The 14,157-nt window shown below is 37.0% G+C and overlaps 2 protein-coding genes across 2 annotated transcripts; one reads left to right on the top strand and one right to left on the bottom strand.

The window, feature by feature from the left end:
• Positions 1 to 856: 856 nt before the first annotated feature.
• LOC110451754 (protein-lysine methyltransferase METTL21D-like) lies at positions 857 to 6,536 on the bottom strand. Its single transcript, XM_021499924.1, has 5 exons — positions 6,512 to 6,536; positions 6,028 to 6,280; positions 3,625 to 3,802; positions 2,479 to 2,598; positions 857 to 1,019 (listed from the first exon to the last, which is right to left on the bottom strand). Exons 1-5 carry the CDS (start codon positions 6,534 to 6,536, stop codon positions 900 to 902), a joined length of 696 nt encoding a protein of 231 aa, XP_021355599.1. The 3' UTR covers positions 857 to 899.
• LOC110451764 (RAD52 motif-containing protein 1-like) lies at positions 6,509 to 12,947 on the top strand. Its single transcript, XM_021499933.1, has 6 exons — positions 6,509 to 6,639; positions 7,664 to 7,951; positions 8,632 to 8,748; positions 9,844 to 9,979; positions 11,436 to 11,623; positions 12,075 to 12,947. Exons 1-6 carry the CDS (start codon positions 6,535 to 6,537, stop codon positions 12,189 to 12,191), a joined length of 951 nt encoding a protein of 316 aa, XP_021355608.1. The 5' UTR covers positions 6,509 to 6,534; the 3' UTR covers positions 12,192 to 12,947.
• Positions 12,948 to 14,157: the final 1,210 nt, after the last annotated feature.

Below are 14,157 nucleotides of genomic sequence, written 5' to 3'. Positions count from 1 at the left end.
CTCGGAATCGAGGTCTTCCAGTATCACACAGATGCTAACATGTATATTGGTTGTGTTGTAAAGTAGGTATATATATATATCGTAATAACGCTCACTTTTGCTCTCTGCACCCCTGGAATATTTCGTAGCAAAATCGAAGGCTCTCTGATCCGTATGCCAAACCTTTGGGATGAGACGTTGAATATTTGGTGTCTAACGATCGCGGAGTGGTAAAATTGACATACTTTGAAGTTGGGTGTCGCTCCTCTGTAATCTTCAAAGGACAGGTATCAGCCTTAGGTGTTCTGTCAGGGTTTTTACCCGAGACTAATCAATAGTAGCCTTCAATTTTGCTATGACATATTCCAGGGGTGCAAAGAGCGAGTGTGAGCGCAACACCAGGGGTATAGAGGATGCACAAAGGGTTTCCGTGTGGTACTTTTCGAAGGAACACGTACTAGCCTCGTCTGTCAATACATCCATAACATAAAATTATAGTATGGGTGTACTGGCAGACGAGGCTAGTACCTGTGGTTGTCATGAAACCTTCTGCACATACATATAGACCGAGCATCAACTACGTATATATACCCGGTCATGTCTGATTTTCAACATGGCCGCCAGCATGGGCAGACGACACATCTACCTCCATGGAATTCTTGTATTTGTATAAAACTATATACAGAAACATGGCGGTAAGCCATTATCTCGCTATCTGAATTTTAAAGGCATTTTCTAGGAAACAAAAATATATTGCCGCTTTAACCAACTTTATAGGCTCTGGCTATGATACAATGAATAACATAAAAAAAATATTTCAAATCAATTTTGGTAAAATAATTTATTGTTTAAACTTAACATTAAATATAGATGTATATACAATAAATTCTCACAAAAATCAATTATATTAAAATACATATTCATCCAACTTCTGTACATGTCTTTCTCCAGAACCGTTTGATAAGGATGTCGGCACTGCGGAAGTGAGAATCCTGTCTCTCTAAGGGGATATCTTCAACGTTAAATGTTTCCAACATCAGCTGCAACAAATATCAGAAAATCTAAAATAATTCAACTGCTCATTTCCAAGTATTCGAGATTTATTTCAGTTACTAACAACCTACGCAATATTATGCTTTTCAAAATTGGTTGATTGTTGTTTGAAAGTTGAAAATATTAATTGATATTTTATCAAAGGATGGGTGCCATAATTGAAAATTTTACAGCCGCTGATTACAGATAAGAATTTTTATTTTTGCAAGAAGATGCCTGTAGGTCTGGCCTACATAAAGAATATTGTAATAAAATCCATTCAATTGGTACTCTTTTCGAGGTATTGGAGGTCAACAGAGGGGCAGTAAAATGTCATATGTTCCAAGAAATTCAATACCGTGTACCAAGGGAGATAATCTCGTGTCCAAGATGGCGGTCTACCAGAATCGTAGATCTTTTCATGACAAAAACTTGAAATTGCTTACACTTATGTATTCTGCGCACCCCCTTCTTTGGGCATTAAATTTCTCAAAAACAAAGTGCGCAAATTACACGATTTTTCACGGTATCCATTCAAATCATTATTTTAGTCAAAATCAATTATTCAGATATGTTTTCACAATATAACATAAAAAAAAAAAAAATCAAAACAAGAATTAATTGCTTTTAATTCCACTCAAAGTGAACCCTCATTTTGAACATAAAACCTGTTAACTCCCAGAAGGGATATATATACATATGCAAGACCACACACTTGTGTTTTTCTAACGAATCAGAGTTTATTGCGCGGACGAATACATTCACGAGTGCGCGGAGCGCAACGAGTGAATATATACGTCCGCGCAATAAATGAGTTTTTATCACATACTTTCCGTATTTGGTAGAGATCGATACAAAGATTTTATAAATTTTGATATTTTTTGCAAATACCGGGAACTTTTCAGTTCGCCATGACAAGAGGATTCCCATAAAATGTAGTTCCGGCTAGTAGATAAATACAACATTTCGTATTGCACATGTGCAATACAGAACATTGTATTTCATGGTCTGAAAATTGCTTGTATTACTTTAACAAGATTCAACAGGTATGTGATAAACACCGATACACACACTTTGACGCCAAATATATCCAAAGGGGTCACACCGATTTCTTTTATTCAAATATAGCAATTAACATGCAAAAATAAATGCATATCAATGAGGAGTCATAACAGCTGAATATGACACCCATCCTTTGTATAAATATTAAGACATACAATGGAAACGACGGTAATCAAATTAACAGCGTTGATTCTTTCTCAACGACTGAATAAGTTGAAAAAGTTTTGCTAACATTGTGTTTATTAATCATGCCATGTCAGCTTAAGGAGAGTGTGAGCTTTAAGCCCTGGTTTATTGAATCTGAGCTAAATGCCCTGCTTATTGAGTCATTGGGCTAATTGTCCTGGTTTATTTTGACAATTCTGTTAAGTGGTTTAGTGAGTCAGTGAACCTATCTATAATTACCTCTAAAAACTTGCGCTCCAGTTCAGGTTTATTTCCTGTAGTTCTCTGCTCATAACAGCATAACACAACAGTTGTGTCTGAACATAGAGAACAGATGGATTCTACCAAAGGACTAAGGGACTGCAAAAAACAAACAAGCAAGAAATTACTGAAGTGTCAACAAAACTCAAATTTGAACTCAAAAATGATAAAACTGGGGCCATTCATTAAAGCCTCAGTCACACATTCAGGATTTTTACTGCAGTCCTTGATAGGACCATTTCCGATTAAAAATTGTCAAAAGTCTGATCAAGATCCTGTGATTCGTGGCGGGAAATTCACAAATTTGTGAAAACATCTATTTAAGCACGACAACAATCAGATATTGTTCAGGAAGCGTCCCGATTCAGCCGTTTCCAGACGAATTCGTCCCGATTCTCCCGTTCTCAATCCGAATCTGATCCGATTTGTATCTTCCGCATGGTTAAAAACGACCGAATCTGTCCCGACAGCGTCTCGATTCTCCCGAAACGCGATCCGACAGAGACCGGACAGTGAACCGACACATTCGGCAAGATCTGGACGCAATCTGGACTTAATCGGCAAGAAACGTCAATAAAAAATGTCTCCAAATCTTGCCCGTTCATCACGACAGCGTCCCGACCCACAGGACACCGTCAAGACACCGTCCAGACAACACAAGATAGTGTTACGATTTTGATCCGATACAGCAAAATCCGTCATGACATAGGCACGATTGTAATCCGACTAGACAAAATCGGCTGAGTTTCCCGAATGTTACGGGACGCACCTAAAAACTGTCGGGAGTGCTTGGCCGAACTCTCCGGACCATTCCCGATCCGTAGGACTCTGTTACAAACGTATACGACTGCGTTCAGACAATGATAGGACATTCCAGATCATTGAGGATAGTAATCGGACTTTTTCGCTTTTCGTGTCGTAGCGCTGTCTGATTTCAAACGGGAGCCATAATTGGCACTGTGTGAGCGCCGCATAACAGTTCTTATGTTGCAGAAAATACCCAAGCAATTTGGCGGAGAAGGCAATTTGCAGACTTTTCCTTAACATGATAAGTTTGCAGGCTATAACAACGGAGCAGGCAATACAAGAACTTATAGTAATATAATTTGATGTTGACAAACTTACCTTTTCGTAGTATATACAGTCTGCCAAGAGAACATATTCGACGGTCCGTCCCAGCGATTCCTCCCCCCACTGTAAGGACTGAGCCACGGCTCTCCCTGTTATGTGATGTTGGTTGGTATCGATGTTTAGATTCATCAGTGGCAGAAACTCGGGTAAATCGGTTATTGTTACGTTAGCACTGTAAAGGGAGAAAAACTGTAAGCCACGATCACACCTCTCAGGAATTTGATTTTTTCTGTGCAGTCATCAGAACAAATCTAATGATTTTTTCCGTTAAATACTATTTTTTCTTTAAAGGGTTGCAAGATACTGCAGTGTTTGAACCAGTGTGTCATAACCAGCACAAGTGAAAGTAGTGTATGCTGCCAGAGGAGTTAACTTAAACAGTAATTCAACAGGAAACCATAAAATTATTCTTTTAAGTTCATTTTTAGAACTTGAAGAAAATGAACAAACAGCAGGGGCTTCAGAATCGAATGTCAAATTATAAAACAATCAACACATTGATTTGGTAATCTGTTACTTCCTGGTATTGAGAAAACGTTCCCCCCACTAACAAAAAATATGTTTTTGAATTTCTGAAATATTCCACTGCTTATAAAAATGGAATGAATTTATTACTGTCTATTCACAAATTTAAATTGTCACAAATAAGTGATTTGCAACAAATGATCACATAAATATAAAAGAAAAGAGAGCTATAGTGTGTTGCAGTTTGATGAAAAACCATGAGCAACCCCCAGCTATCTAGTTGTCTGTTTTATGGATTGAGCTAAAGAGAAATTTCCTCTTACGCAAAGCTATTCCGTCTTTGCGTATTGCAGAGTTATCTTCTCTTGGGGGCAGGTATTGATTGTTACGTCACTTGTTTGTGAGAGCAACGTCATCAATTTTTGAGAAAACGACGAAATTTTCTCACACAAACCAATGACAAAACAATCAATACCTGCTCCAAAGAGAAGATAACTCTGCAATACGCAAAGACGGAATAGAAGACAATCATAATCGTATGTACAATAATATCTGCGACAAGTTTAATCATCTTAAGCAAACATTTCCCTCTCCTGTAACGTAACTACCTGATCATCATAGTTTGTTCAATAACAGCTTGTCATGAAAGCTTTGTTTTAAGTCAGAGTCATATATTGAACACTGGTAATAGAATGCAGGCCAATCATGTTTGCACGTGGATTGTTTGCCCTTATAAATACAGATTGTATTATATGATCGATATTTTTATATCATAAAATATGATGTCAATCTTAGTGTTTTATGCTTCATACACAATTGTTTTACCGGACGAACTAAAGGTATGCTGTGAGAATATCTAGTTGGCCATGGATACGCAGCATGCTGGAGTGAGAATGTAAGTCTTATAAAATAAAAGATTTAAGGAATACTTGACATTTTATCGTAAAAGCCATACAATGCTAAGTAACGTTACAAGTTAGAAAAAAGAATGCTAGTCGTTTCGGTAACACGATGTTTCGGGACTTGATCAAGTCGTTTCGGGACATATAAAATTTTCACTTATAGATTACATTTCTCTCCCATTTCAAATAAAGTCCTGTATGACCTGTGTCACGACCTACCCGTGCTTGGGATCGTTAGTATTACCAGATTGCTAGAGGGGATACCTACCAACCTTTACCCGATTGCCAGTGTGTTATCAAATACAGAGAGGAACTTATGAAATTTAACATTCAATTTCTTTCGTTATTGATAGGTTCCTTGTTTGCTATTGTATGTAATATCATGATTTCAATTCACTCTATTCTCCATTATTGACATTAAGAGACGAATGAGTTAACATTGATTTAAACAATATGTTTTAAGCATTTTTTTGCTATATCATAGTATATGAAGTTAAATTTCACGAAAATAAAAACGTGGAATATGTTTTAGACATGTGGTCCAATATTCATCAAATCCAGGAATATGTTTTGAACAATGTTTTTTTATGTTGTGGATTTGTGTCTTTGAATATTATATATATTCACTTCATGTAATGGCAAATGCAGAGACGTATTATTCGTCTCTGGCAAATGTAGCCTAAGGCTATGATACATTCTAATAACTTTTACCCAATTCATTGTTCAAATTATTTGTCGATAAAATATGTTTAAAGAAAAAAGACAATGGTATTTACAGAAGAAATAAAATGAAAAATCCCGAAACGACTTTTGACATGTCCCGAAACAACCCTAAAAAATCCCGGAACGACTTTCGTCTTGTTACCGAAACGGCTTGTTACCGAAACGACATTACACCAGAAAAAAGATCTCCCTTAACTATATTTTCATGGCGAAACAACCTGCAGAAAACATGATTTAGTGAGAAACTACCCGACACCCTAGTAAATACATTTTTGAACGTTTGTAGCAACTGTGAGTGTGTACGAACCCGTAAACGGCAGCGTACACACCAAGTACACCTGTACCGGCCCCCAATTCCACTACATCTAGTCCCCGCCACGATTCCCCGCCATCAAAGTCTGCCGTCTCGAGGTATTTACACATAACTAGCGCCGCATCCCATACAACACAACCAACATCGCCTACTTCTAATTGATGGATTTTAAGTTTCTCTTCGTTTTTCAGTTCTAATTCTCGGATGAATGTGTTGTCTACGGGCGCAGACATATTGGAAATATCAACTTCCGGTTAGGTATAGTCTTTATCATGTTACTTGCTTAAGATTTATAAGAGGAATATTATGTGTAAAATGAGCCTTGGCAGTGGGTGGTTTTTTTTGCAGCATATATAATATACTTCGAAGTTGAAATTTGTATTAATTTATGGCGTATTTTACATCACTTTTTGTTTAAGTTATTAAAATGACATTTATCTAATATAGACTATATATTACAAAGTAAGGAGGGAAATACAAGTAAACTTGTTGTCACAAAACATGTCAGCAGTAAGCCTAGAGATTTTAGAGTTTATTCGCCCAGAGGGAAACAACAAGAATTTATATATAACCGGTATACCTTGGATGGAAGAAGCTGAGATACTGGTAAGATTCATAACTTGCTTAAAATATACAGAATGTACACATGCATAATTAGGCCTTGTTTGCTTTCAGTTTCACTTTCAAAGGCAGCATTTTTTTTCTACACAATTTGTAGGTTAGGGAATTGATTCCAACATTTTGAACATAATGAAAAAAGATCACTGATAACACAAAACAGGTATGGTATTTTTGTAAATGGAAAGAAATACATACATGACGTAAAAAGTAAACATAATATATAAATATCCACATTATGCCAGGAGATGCATTATAACTAATGACTGTATACGTCTCTGACATATACATATGAAGTGGAATTGGATCGCCATCGGCCGGGTAGCTCAATGGGTAGAGCGTTCGCCTAGATATCTGAGCTAAGGTCAGAAGTTTGAATCCCGCTGCATGGAGTCTCGATCAGCTTGCAAATTTGATCATGGTACAATATTGTATGTGTTATATAGGTACCAGTATATATCTTTATGTAAATGATATTGTCTCGTCAACAATAAATCTAAATTGTCTGATTTTCTATCTGATAGTCAGGTATTATTGTAGCGTAACACATGTAACAGGAGAGGCAAAATGCACAGCAAGACCTTGGTTCGAACCCGGGACCCTCCTAACTCTTGATGGACGCTCTACCAATTGGGCTATCCGGTCGCTGACGATCGACCCAGTCCAATTCCGCTACATTCCTCCCTCCTTTTTTTTAAGTCTTTGCCCCAGAAGACACAACTATTTACAACCCAGGTTTGGGTATCCCCTTTGCCAAGCATACACCAAATGCTTGAAACATGGCTTGGTCACAGGCACCACTGTACCAGGAGAGGAAAGCTGCACGGTCAGACCAGGGTTCGAACCCAGGATCCTCCATACTCTAGACAGATCACGCTCTACGTCTACCGATTCAGCTATCTGGTGGCCAACAATCGACCCACTGTCCAGTTCCGCAGCACACATATATGACAATCATTCTAACCATGCATAAATCTCAGAGATATATATATATGTAACATTTGATTTACAGGATAAGTTCTATCAACTATTCACAACATATGGCCCAGTATATGGTATTCGTCTGTGTCCGGCAAGTATAAAAATTTCTCGACCAGTCTCTGAGCCAGACACACCTCCTTTCAACTGTAGGGTGGGAATAGCACTTAATGACACAGACAAAGACAAGTCAACACCACCTGGTGGTAACAACGAGCAGAATGGATACTATGCCTTTGTGACGTTTTATCTGGCTATGAGTGCTAAAAGGGCAAAGGACAATTTAAAAAGCCGACTTATTATTCAAGGGAATGAGTGCAAGGTATGTAAACCTGAGATACATCAGACCAAATAAAAACAAATCTTGTGTTTCCGCAAACCCTACCTTCCCTATATATTTGTGCCTAACATTGACATTTAGTGGCATGCACTGTTAAACTCTTGCTCTATATAAGCTTAACCATAGGTACAAATATTTTCCAAAATAATAACAAAAAAAATGCCTTCCTACCAAACCCTTAGCGCTAACAGAAACACAAGATGTATCAGTGAATCGTGTCATATCTTGAGTGCAGATGCAATGTCCCATCCTCCGATAGTACCGTGATACTTTTAAAAACCTTCGTACAGGTTACTGCCATTTTAGAGTGGTTAATTACCATCATTCAAAATTCATTTTAAAAAAAGCATGCATTTCTTTCTTCTTGATCTATCACCAAAAAAAACCAATTATTTCAAAAATTAAAATCTTACACAATCTAGGAGATGGATCACTTGATAAACACATTAAACCTGGTAAACACTTCAGATTCGTTTCATGTCAAGGTTCGTTTCAAGTCAAGGAAAATTATGGTAACAGATTTATACAAAAAATTGTGACAAGTATCACAATGCGTATGGTATGGTGACCCATGTATCGTGACACGTATCATATCGTCACAACCCTATCGATACACAGCACTACCAAACGATATACATTCGTATGTTGTTGTGGTGTTCCAGATTTCCACAGCCAAGAGAAAGAAGGAAATAAGTAGAGCCACTCTACACTTTACAAAGTGTCAGGAACTGGCAAACCAATACCTAGGCTTTAATGGATGGTCCACTTCTGTCAAACTGGTAAGAAATAACACGAATCTAACCATTTTCTTTCTTCATATAACAAATATTAATTCCGTTTGAATATGACAGTCATTGGATATAGTTCTCAAATATGCGCAAGAGTTATATGGTTTCAGTGCCTTATTCACCATTATTAGCACCCATATAGTGCTTAAAAATTAGCTTAAACGAGGGGGCTTTTTAGGATAATGAAATGGGAGTTATGATAGAACCAGTTATGGATATTCAGTGTTTAATCCGCTTCACACGAAGTCCAGTCATGCTACCAGTCTTAAATCTCTAGTTTATATTTTAAGTACTGTAAATCATTGACTGGGCCTCGTCAGGTCAAGGATGGAGAAGGGGGAAAATCTAATTTATCTTTCTCTCAAAAAGGGAATTACGTTACTGTATATATAATAACTTATTTTTAATAACATCATTTGATACATGTTGAGCATCATGATTATGTTGTCTGATAGGTATAGATACTCTTCTTGTTCCGTTGTCCATTCCGTCATAATTTTGAATATATTGATAATTTTCCAAATTTTAGTATGACCCATTGTCCAGACATGAGGTATTCTTGGTTCTTTTTGTTGACCCCATAACTGTGTAAAATGTATTGTCATCTGGAACAAACTACAGTAGAAGAATTTCATGTCATGAAAGTACGGCAATGTTGGAGCTATCTGTTGATTTTACTGGGTAATAATTGAACAAAATATGTCAGCCATGATGATTTGAAAGTTTGTTTAATGGCCCATTAACGGAAACTGAAAGAATATGTTATTTTTGTTGTTGTTAATGTTTGATTTTATTATTTCATGTTTGTACGGTTGTATATTTTTTTGTATGTAAACAAGTTTGTTTGAATGTCAGTTTGATAGGGCTGCAACGATCTATCAAATTGTATTGTATCGCAATACTTTCTCATGTATCGATTTGAATAGTTTTGTTTGCCTGTATCGTGATACACTTAGAGTACTTTAAAACTTTATTAGCAGCCCTACTGTTTGAATGTACTTGATAATCCAACAATGAAGAAAAAAAGTCCTAATTACAGACAAAACTTGTTTGCTATAATTGATGTAGTACATTGTCCCATTGCAGCTAGAATGTGACTCTGAGGTGCAGGAAGGTGAGATAAAAAAGCTGCAGTATGTGTGTGTGGTCAGATTGAACATCGCTCAACATGGTTTAAGTACTGATGGTCTTGGAGCTTGGGAGGAATCCTGTCTCACCACAGGTGAATTAGCATTGGTTACAGGTTAACTTGTTAAGGTAACGTGTAAGGGAGGCTTGTCTCACCAAAGGTTAACTTGTTTAGGTAATGTGTAAGGAAGGCTTGTCTTAAATATAGAAACTATTGTGTGTTTACCATTAACTATATCCCCTTGTCATTTTCTCCCTTTTTACTTTCGGAATAATACCACTAGAAACCTACATCGACTTTTAATATTAATAATGAATAACATTCCTTCTCATCACTAGTTATCTCCCCTGTCTCTATATGTAGAAGACTGTAACGTCAAGTGCCTGTCCACCTAGACTATAGAGAGATCTGGATGATAAGTTATTATTGACTAGACTAAAATTAATACCTCCTCTATACATCATCTTCCATGTCTGCAGATCCCAAAAGAAATTTAATCTTATGGCCAACAAAAGAGCAGTAGATTATGCTAATGTCTGACTACCACAATTACCTCCCTAGACATTTATATTGTCCTACCTGTCTACACAAGTAGAACCAAAGCAATTTGTAAGGCTAAGAAACTGACCTACTGGAGTGGTATTGAGAATGGAAATAATAACCCGAGTTACTTCCCCTGTACATTTATATTGTCTCCCTTGTTTCGTCAGATCACACAGGTGAAATTTTATCTGTATGGCTAAGAAAATACCAGTGTTATACAGAGTTACTTCCCCCCCCCCTTCATTTTGTATGTTGTCTCCTTAGATCCCATAAGTAGATCCAAGCCAATCTTTGAGGCTGAGAAACTGTACTACTAAATAAGCTTTTGAGAACACCATTTTTAAACAGGAGTTTCGTCTCATTTATATTGTTTTTATCACTGGTGTCTCTCCCCATCGAACTAGTAGAGACAAGGCATTCTCTTACCCTGGACAGGTGTATCCACACTTTTACCGGTGTGAGATTTCCTTGTCTCACACTAGTGTTGAGACGGGGGGATTCCTCTATTCATAACAATGGTATGACGCCACTTCAACAATACAATGACGTCACATCAACCCTGAATTTAGCATGTAACGTTATCATTACATTGTGTATATGATACACATTTGGAGAACAGGGGAAGAGAAAAAGAATCATTCACCCCTTGTAGGTACAAATGTAATTAAGATAGGGGAATCTCAACCCTCGGGGAAAGATTCTGAAGTTGCCAAACACTCGTCAAAGCCTCGTGTTTGGCAACATAAAAATCTTCCCCCTCGGGTTGAAATTCCCCTATCTCACCCCCAAGGGTTGAGATTCCCCTATCTCACCCCCAAGGGGGTGAAAGATTCTATTTATCTAAGGCCAAGAAACTGTTCCACCAGANGATTCCCCTATCTCGTCCCCAAGGGGGTGAAAGATTCTATTAATCTAAGGCCAAGAAACTATTCCACCAGACAGCTAGAATGGGGGTACACCGTTTACCATTCGCTTAAGATTTATTTTGTTTGCCTTGTCTTGCCAGATCCCACAAGTAGAGCCAAAGCGATCTGTAAGGCTAAGAAACTGTCCTACCAGAGAGCTGTGGAGGACGCTTTCTCCAGAGTCCTCCTCATCGTCCTCAACAACGGCAAAGTTTCTGTCGAAATAGACACCACCAGACCAGATGCCTTACTGGCCCAGAAACAAGTTAACATGGAACCTGTTCTTAAGGTTAAGTAAAAAGATACCTTTTTCTGCAATAACACTTTTCAAGACTAATTTCTCTTTCTGTAATAACTTCAAAGACTATTAACTCATTCACCCCTAAAGACACATTTGAACTCTTCCAATTCAAAGGTTGGAATAGTTCATTATAAAAATGTCAGGGGTGAATGAGTTAAAGAAATAAGCACAGGGAATGGGGGAGGGGGTTGTGGTTGAGGCATTTGAACCCCACTTTCCCTGATGATTTTTTCCTTGCACTGAAAATACAAGTGGCCGTGGTACAATATTTTTTACCACAATGCCTGACCACATCATCGAATACATGTATTATCAATTACAAATCCCTCCCCTCCCCAACACCTCAAGCATCATCCCCTAACTTACCTGGGATGTTGATCTTTTCTGATGGTGTTGACAGGTGTGCTATCTGATAAATAGAAATGTTGATTATTTACAGGTTAACGAGTTAGATAAAGAGCCAGAAGAGGAGCAGATAGATATGTCGTTCAATGATATTGATGACATTGATGACATCAACCTTCACATCCTACATCAGCTGGAAGAGGAAATGTAGATCGAGGTCAAGATCATCACAATGTTACTTGAGGTGCTTGAAACGAAGGTCAACAGTGATGCCTCAACAAAGGTTACGACAGTGATTGTGACTCAATAAGCGTTGACTGAAATTTTACAACATCCCTCAGCAAAGATCAACAGCATCCATGTTCATATTGACTTATTACAAAGGTTAACAGGGACCACGCATCAACAAAGGTCAACAGCATGACCCCTATTAATGGTCCACCATAACTTAGAGTGACCATTAACGGTGGTCAACCATAACTTAGAGTGACCATTAACGGTGGTCCACCATAACTTAGAGTGGCCATTAACGGTGGTCCACCATAACTTAGAGTGACCATTGACGGTGGTCCACCATGACTTAGACTGACCATTAACGGTAGTCCACCATAACTTAGAGTGACCATTAACGGTGGTCCACCATAACTTAGAGTGACCATTAATGGACACAAGAAGCAACTCTGTTAACAGTGAATTTCATCAATCTCCAAAACATCCGCAACATAAAAGTTCATGGTTTTATATCTCTTCATTTGGTGATCCTTTAAAATTTATATTTCCTTCGGTCATGTCTTGATACTACAGTGTGTTCAACATATTTGTGATACAAATAAGGAGTCGTCTAATTATTTGTTATGTGACAATAGGCAAAACGTACATTGTTATTCATGTTTTTGTTGAACTCTTTATAAATTGTTTGAAATTGTTATCACTCACTATATTTTTATCTGTTTAATTTTTCAATAAATTTTCTACTTGTACATGTTTTTTGAGTTGATGCTTTATCATTAAGCTATCCATGTAGGTATGGTAGATAGCATGCTAAAACAGATCTATAGATAGTCAATGTCGTTATATACAGAAAACACTCCAAACTTTTGATTATTAGTTTATTCATGAGTAATAACATCACCTGCTGAAAATATAAAGAGCATCTTATGTAACAAAAAATGTTCATATTAGCCCATATTTAGGCATCGATATCTAGTCCACGTTTTGTCGATGAGTCTGGAATGAGTTATCACCCCTTTATCAATTTAGCCCACAGGACCTAATTGTTTTGCAATATGTGAATATGTAAGGGTCATCACCTGGTCATGGTGTAAGAGTGAATTTTGAAGGAATATAATCATATGCTTCATCACACGGGTAATGTGATACGTGTTAGGGATTATCTCCCTTTAACATGATTTTTTTTTCCATTCAGTAACATGACATCGATCTAATACATGTAGTTTAAAGTTATACTCATTGTTAATGCATCCATATACCTTAACGGTATTCATTGATTTTCTTTAGTGTAGAACTCTTGTTGAAAGGAGATTTTGTAACAGTGGCATACATCCTTAATGAACCATAATTAGTGAGAGGATCAGGACAAAGGTAATGTGTCTAGATCTTTATCAACATAGACTGACGGCCCTGCTGCCCTGCTAATATATTACAAATTAAATAATACAACACCAGTATGTAACAGAATAAAGATTTAATAAACACTTAAATCACTTGTACAATAAAACCCATCCCAAGCACACGCATCAAATATTCTTTTCACTAATTACCACACATGTTAGTTCAGTTAAAGATTAAACAAAATGAATAGAGATGAAATTTAAACAAGAAAAAATACACTGTAACTTACAGTGTATGATTGATACATGTGCAAAATGTAACTTCAGGGAATTGTTAAAATAAGTCTTCAATTCAACTATGTTTTACAGCCTTTTGAAGATTGTCTCACACTGTTTTCAAGAACAACATAGCTCACCTATTGCAAACATCTTCACATATAAAAAAATAAATAAATAAATAAATAAAAAAAAAAATGTATTGTATTACTGTCCATAAAATAAACCCTACTTTATCAGCCTCGATTGTTACTCATTTCCTATCTATTATATTTAACTATTATACTTTTCATTAATACTGTATAGCTGATAATTAGATGGCCTCAATAT

Source organism: Mizuhopecten yessoensis, unplaced genomic scaffold (assembly GCF_002113885.1).
Source record: "Mizuhopecten yessoensis strain PY_sf001 unplaced genomic scaffold, ASM211388v2 scaffold6169, whole genome shotgun sequence".
Classification (NCBI taxonomy): domain Eukaryota; kingdom Metazoa; phylum Mollusca; class Bivalvia; order Pectinida; family Pectinidae; genus Mizuhopecten; species Mizuhopecten yessoensis.
This window is presented reverse-complemented; position numbering and strand designations above follow the sequence as displayed.

Bases quoted from the DNA above. Each gene is read 5' to 3' on its own strand.
- LOC110451764 (XM_021499933.1), top strand. From the start codon at position 6,535: ATGTCAGCAGTAAGCCTAGAGATTTTAGAGTTTATTCGCCCAGAGGGA. The intron at 6,640-7,663 runs GTAAGATTCATA...TTTGATTTACAG, and splicing joins TGGAAGAAGCTGAGATACTG to GATAAGTTCTATCAACTATT. The intron at 9,980-11,435 runs GTGAATTAGCAT...TTGTCTTGCCAG, and splicing joins GGAATCCTGTCTCACCACAG to ATCCCACAAGTAGAGCCAAA.
- LOC110451754 (XM_021499924.1), bottom strand. From the start codon at position 6,536: ATGTTTTGTGACAACAAGTTTACTT. The intron at 6,281-6,511 runs GTATTTCCCTCC...CCTAACCGGAAG, and splicing joins TTGTGACAACAAGTTTACTT to TTGATATTTCCAATATGTCT. The intron at 1,020-2,478 runs GTAATTATAGAT...TATTTGTTGCAG, and splicing joins TGGAGCGCAAGTTTTTAGAG to CTGATGTTGGAAACATTTAA.